Source organism: Haliotis cracherodii, unplaced genomic scaffold (assembly GCF_022045235.1).
Source record: "Haliotis cracherodii isolate W230 unplaced genomic scaffold, xgHalCrac1.p SCAF_2, whole genome shotgun sequence".
Classification (NCBI taxonomy): Eukaryota; Metazoa; Mollusca; class Gastropoda; order Lepetellida; family Haliotidae; genus Haliotis; species Haliotis cracherodii.
The window spans coordinates 40,033,159-40,040,093 of NW_027266275.1; the positions used below are offsets into that span (position 1 = coordinate 40,033,159).

The following is a 6,935-nucleotide window of genomic DNA, read 5'->3' on the forward strand; positions in this document are numbered from 1 at the left end:
GGTGGCGCAGTTGTCTAAGGCGCCGCGATTCGCTGTGCAGAGTTGCGTCCCTTGGGTTCGCCAGAAACCTATGATTGTGGGTTCGAATCCAGGTTCGCCCCAATTATAGTTCTAGGTTTGTCAGCACCATACCCGTGCTCGTGGGTTTCACCGAAGTGGTAAACGTCTGAGACCTGCATCACTTCGGGCTTTCCTCCCACATTAAGCTGTCACGCCGCGATATAACTTTAATACTGTTAAAAGCGGCGTTAAACCCAACTCACTCACTCACTCACTGTAGCAGGGGGTGGTTGTACAGGCTATTAATGTTTCGTGTCATTGAACGAGCGATATCTAGATGTGTGTACCCTGTGTCCATTACGTTGAAAGCTTGTCTTTGCTACCCCACCTCAATTCAGGCCATTGTCATGCCAACTATCTTTTGTGTTTTTTTAACTAGAGTGATTTCAAACAACAATAAAGTTTCTTTTTGCAGTCAGTTTAGTTTTTGCTGACACATATTTCGATGCTATCCTTTGATAGATGTTAATGTCTACTAAACTGACGAAATGCCATAGATAAGAAATAATGATTTATGATTCCACTTGTCTTCTCAGATAAATAAGAGTATTATGTTTGTGAAACCCGCTATCGTTTTAGGAAAGGTGTAGGTGCACACTAAAGTATCTAAATTACTTTACGTTATTAGTGTTTAAAATATTTGCTTTTAACATTGTCATCAAAAATAAACGTACAAAAATTTTGAAGAACAAATGTAGATAATTTTCTAACTTTGGTAAAAATCGGTTTTCGTACACACAATTAAGACTAATTTTTTATTATGACTTTTGTAATGCATGCTGTCCGGCGCTCTCTTCTTCCAGTTATAGGAAAGAAAAGTTGAATCAGTTGTTCAGTGTGGGAACAACTGTACTTATCGTGTGGAATTGGTTGGACATCTCCGCATTAACTATTCCTCGCAGAGCTGGAGAACTATCAACATCAATTACCCGCTCCCAGATATAGGAAGGCCAGAGATGATAAAGGGTTATTGCGAAAACCCCATTACACAGAGAAAATTATAATGAATGCTTTTCTTCAGACCAAAAACCTGGCAATGATGCCTGTTATTTATGTGCATGGATATGAGGCGTATATGCGATGTTTGGCACACGTTCTGTCGTTAGCCTGCGAGCTCTGTAAGTCTGGTATGCAACAACATGAATGTGGGTTTTAAAGTTGAGGAGACCCGAGACTTCATCGTTGCAAGAAGCTCTTCTCTTCAAGTGTATTGTCAAGAGGCACTTTCCGTTGTAATCTTGGTCTAATTTTATACCCTTTTTAAGATATTTCGGTCAAGGAATTGGGATGGAAATAGCTGTTTTATGGACACAGGGACCTTTTGGGATAGGCTCTGAAGGGGGTTACATTTTATTTATCTTTTTGTTATGTTAGTTTTCTTTTTATCAGGGTAAACGAAGCAAACGAATACCAGAACAAATACGATTTTGTGAATAGTGGCTGATTTTGGTTAATTTATCATTATTCCTACAAGATATTAAAAAGTATTGTAAAGTTTAACAGAAACATCGACAGTCCAGACCCCGATATTAGTTTTGTAGTCTTGATACGTCGACAGTGAAAGGACGCCAGTTTTTTCGTGTGACCCATTCTTATTACTATTTCTCAAAACCATTACCATTAAGTCATGTGCATGTCATTAGCGACTTATGGAAGTGAGTTACTTTGATTTAATGCCACTTTTACAGCATTACAGTTACATCACGGCGTGTCAGTTTAACGTGGGAGGAAATTCCTAAGTGATGCAGGTATCATACATATACCAGTTTGGTGAAACCCACGAGCACGGGTATGGTCCTGGCAAACCTAGAAACATAACCAGGGCGAACCGAGATTCGAACCCACGATCGTTGGTTTCTGGAGTACCCAAGAGACGCAACTCTGCACAGCTAATCAGACGACTGGGCCAACCTAGGTCCCCTTATGCAAGTCTACAGTAGTGTATCAATGAACACATACACCACCTTTTCATAATTGAATAATAGAATTTCCGTCACACGCGCCTCTTTATACGTAAGTCTGATACGATCAGTAAATATACGTTACGCCAAGTGAATACATGTAATTTGATTACAAGCTGTTTTTTTTTCCTTGACGTGTTATTTTTAATAATCAGCATCACACTTCGCCAAGCGAATACAAATAAACGGATGTCAGGCTTCAGTGCCCGAATCACGGATCGTTCTCGCCTTGCACCTGTAGGTATATATAATACAGCAACGGGCTTGGTATGAAATGAAGACTGTAGACTATGAACGCTGTAGATAGCGTGTTGATAACGTGTATCGGGGACAGGTTTTATACAAGTTAAATGGCATAACTATCTACTGTATAATATTGTATTTTAAGCTTCACGGTTCCAAGATAAGACCGTTTATTTGTTATTTATTTGAGTTGTTGTCTCACTTAGCGTGATGTCTGATGCGCACATAAACATAAACAAAAACACACATGCACGCGCGCACACACACACACACACACACACACACACACACATACACACACATTCACACAGATACACATACTCTCACAAACACACAAACATACATACAGTTCAAATGGCAAGCAAACAATCGTTTTAACAGACAATTGTAGAAGTGCTAACCAAACGATGGCGTATGGTGCGTTTGTGAAGGCCATTTATATATAGACATGGCATATAAAAGCAGTTAGTCTCGTTGCTCAGTCTGGTGGTAAACATGTCCCAACACATTCAATTGAAACGCTCTGTTAAAAACGTCCATGTGTGAGTCGTCATTCACTGTTGCTCGTATCGTGATTTGGCAGGACGTTTATACACTGCATGCGGTTATCAAAGGATCAACCCCCTGGATTGATGAAAGCATTTGATTATTTTGTGCACTGAAATTTACTCGCGATAAATATTCTTAATAAAATACCCAATACTCTATACGTCATGCACATAAAGTGTGCAATTCACTGCAGGTGTTATGAGGTTATTAAAATCAGTTACAGAATGACAATGGTCCAAAACATGTGTCGGAATACGTAGGTAAAACACAAAATACTCTACACTCAATGCACAACATGTGTGCAATTCATTGCCGGACTGATGATGTTGTTATAATACGCTACAGAACAACAATGGTCAAAAACGTGTTGGAAAACGAAGATAAAATACCCAATACTCTAAACTCAATGCATACAAATTGTGTGTAATTCACTGAAGGTGTTATGATGTTGTTGTAATCTGTTACAGAATGACAATAGTCTAACGTAGGAATGGAATACGCAGTAGACTATGTAGAATAACTGTGTTACAAACGTTTTGAATTTAGTACTGCTTGAAACACAAACAATTCCTTTTAAGTCAAAGGCCTCCTTGTACGTGACCCTGTCCTTCAGTTTCCAGCGCATGTAACACCTCGATGTTGCCTCTCTGAATGAGGTCATTACCACATCGTTGCTATTGAGAGCTCAACTGCTGAAGGGGATCTTTGTTTCAACGTAAACAGTGTTAATGTGTTGACAACTGCAGGCATATTTAAAACTTGAAACATTTCCAGCGTTTATTGCAAAGAATGCATTGTAAACAATACATCAACACGGGAACAGATTTCAACATTACACACTGAAGACGTCAAATTAGTCATGTTCACGTGAGAACAACATTCTCTGAACGTATGCCTTCTCGATATCTGTTAGTATGAATGAGATATCTAGAAATTAAGGCTTGTGGTGTAAATATGTCACAACTCATTCAAATTTACTTATTATTAGCATACTTATTAATTTATGGATGATAATTACAAAAAGGACAAAATAATAATCTCGGTAAATACTATTCACCCCATTTATACAATGCTATAAACTGTAATGATACATGCATTGTTCTTACATATGTTTTCTCATTTAATGTTTTATGATGATGTTTAAGTCAATCCACACATAATAGTATCCATACCTCTTGAACATATATACATTGTACATTGGAATGTTTAGTTAAATTATATACTCATGATCTTGAAATAATTTATCACAGTTCTTTATATATGATATAAGTATGATATAATGCTATAACACAGCAATTGTTTATTACATACAATTGTTTAACTAATTTCAGCATTATTACGTGGTATTCATGTGTGTCTATTGTACTTTACAAGGTCATTTGTATCTTAGTTTACAATAAATTTACTGGTACGGATTATATTTTAGCCACATTATTTAAGCTTCAAGTATAATCTTTGTAATCAAAGATAAAAGATGAACTCTAAAATATTGTTTCTGCAAAATTAGATATATGCATATATGTACTTGATATTCTAAATTACATTAAATGGAAACAATTAATAAACTCTACAAATAGTCTTGGGAACATGCTATTTACATGCATTGAGCTTGATATACCGTTGACATGTATACAAAGGTAGAATGGGAAACACGTGAAAATGCAAAAATATAAGGTATAAATTATATAGCAGATATTTTTAAAGATGTGTAATGTAGACCTTAAAATCGTTTGGCTTTTCATTAATCGTCATGAATAATGTAAAGCTAATATAAATATAGCTACAAATATAAAGTATGTTTGTAGCACTGTTGGAAACGAGCATCTGAAAAACATACAATGAAATAAAAGTGTATAAAAACTTCTCACGAATCTTCCATATCGTAATTGAGCCACTGTTGGCTGACACGGTCAATGGTGTGTCGATCGCCAACGTCAACACAACACATATTGCCCATCGTTGAGGAAAACAACGACTGTATCGTACCCTCCGGTAGTGCAGGTACACACAATCCCTGCTCCAGTTGTGTCGCGAGAATGGATTTTTGTGAACCAGTGAAAGGTTTGTCTCTAAAACAAATAAAAAACAAAAGACATCCTAAACTCCACACATCAGAACGTTTCGCATCGTAAGGAGCTCCTAAAAGCACTTCCGGGGCCAGGTAGGGTCCCTGTCCTAAATACTCGTTACACTGACGTGGCCTGCCGTCGTCGTCGTTGCAATCAAAAGCTAGTCCGAAATCACCAAGTTTCACAAAGGTGCTGCTCATAAGTAAGACGTTGCTTGGATTTAGATCCCTATGAGCAATGTGACAGGAATGACAATAACCCGTTGCGGAAAGGAGCTGTTCAAAAATATTGAAAATGTGGTTATTGGACAGTAAGTCTTGTTCCTTAACATATTGTTGCAGATTGCCCAGTGGGGCATATTCCATAATAATGCAGGCAACATGCACTGTCAACACGAGGCTCTTCATTTGTATAATATGCCTATGTCGCAGTTTTAATAAACACTGGATTTCATTAAAAATGTATTCGTCATCTTCAATTGGACGACTGGACTGAATTTTCTTCAAAGCAAACGTCCCATCTGTACACGCCTCTGTTATCTTGAAGACATTACTGAAACCTCCACAATCAATTTCCGTTACAATGGTATATCCATCTTCTTTAACTGCATCTATCCACATCTCATTGTCCGTGTTTCCCATTGTGGATTCACTTATTCTGCAGTGGAAGATTCCATAACCTGATATTATACGCCAGCCGTCTGTAGCTCCCTCCGGTGCAGGAAAACTGTGCTTCCAGCACTAATGTCACTGACAATCGTTGTATGCAAGAGGTTGCTTGAAGTTTGTACAACCATCACATTTGCTTCTCACGAACATAAAAACCAACGATTTATCCAGATGTGGCAAACACAAACCAGACAAATTAAAAAACAACAATAAAAAAAACCTCTATGAGAATGGAATTTCCTACACCAGAGCGGTTGAGATACTCAAGCGTATGGACGTCTGATTGAGTTCGCGAACCCAGAGTGACATGTAAAACCTGGCACGCCTACCGAGCTGTAGTAGTGAATGCCTCTTGACAAGCGGCAGAACGGCATTAGGTTCCTCTTGCCTCCTGCACAGCTAGATAAACCCTACATGTGATAGTATGGAAGCCGCAGATCGAGTGCAGAGCCATGCTCGCTCACATACATAATCTGCTCCTACTGATAAGCCTAACGAACACAAAACTTCCCATTTGTCTGGGCAGCCACGTGACAGGACATCCAACTAATCAGCCTATCATTCCCCCCAGCTTGCATTCAACTCAGGACCATTAGTAAATTGGAACCTCTGTTTCTCCCTACGATCCTCCATTTATTTATGAGTGTATCCCCAACCCCATGTTCACATCAGTTCTGGTAGAAAGCAGACAGGAAATGTTTTAACTAACAAGCCTTTTTCTTTGGAAGTCCCAACCAGACGGTGCCTCCCGGGCCAAGTGTAAAGCCTTCATGCCATTGTTTCCCTTGGACCCGACAGAAGTTGTCTTAGAATAAACCTCCATAAAAGTGATGACGTATTTGCGGGCTTCAACTCCTTTGGGGGTATTCCCTGCAGTATTAACAGCTGCCACCAGACAACCACTCTAAGTGAAAGGTTTCACCTGTGGGTCGAGACTAGGTGACTTCAATTACTACTGTAGTAACAGGTGATACCAGGCTGGTGTTGCTGAGTACCCTGTGATCACGTTGATCCCCTAAAGCCACAGGTTCGCAGTTTAAAGGGAGAGTAGGTTCCACAGACAGGTTTCTTCTATGTCAAGACGTTGTGTTTAGTGCCTTGTCTAAACGTATAATTATGTGAATAGGATACCGGGACAACTCGTCGATCCGAACGACACCGATCTTAGTTTATTCGCCCAAAAAGGCTCCTGACTGACGAACCATTGTTTCGGAGTATTGTATTTTGAATATTCTTTGACGTTTTTAACAGTCAATAGAACGTCCTGGAAGCTGGGTTTAACGTGGTCCGGACTTACGAGGTTTCGCTGTATATATTTATATTACTATTGATTAATCGACAATAGAAAACATGGCTCAGTACACAGAAAAATGGTGTCTCAAAAA

General features: G+C 38.9%; 1 protein-coding gene across 1 annotated transcript; it reads right to left on the reverse strand.

Moving 5' to 3' along the window:
• Nucleotides 1–3,591: 3,591 nt before the first annotated feature.
• Nucleotides 3,592–6,018, reverse strand: LOC139469114 (putative sperm motility kinase W). Its single transcript, XM_071251246.1, has one exon. The coding sequence runs from the start codon at nucleotides 5,521–5,523 to the stop codon at nucleotides 4,678–4,680; it is 846 nt and encodes a 281-aa protein (XP_071107347.1). The 5' UTR covers nucleotides 5,524–6,018; the 3' UTR covers nucleotides 3,592–4,677.
• Between the last annotated feature and the right edge of the window lie 917 nt (nucleotides 6,019–6,935).

What these genes read in the sequence shown, in the direction of transcription:
- LOC139469114 (XM_071251246.1), bottom strand. Translation starts at nt 5,523, where the DNA reads ATGGGAAACACGGACAATGAGATGTGGATAGATGCAGTTAAAGAAGAT.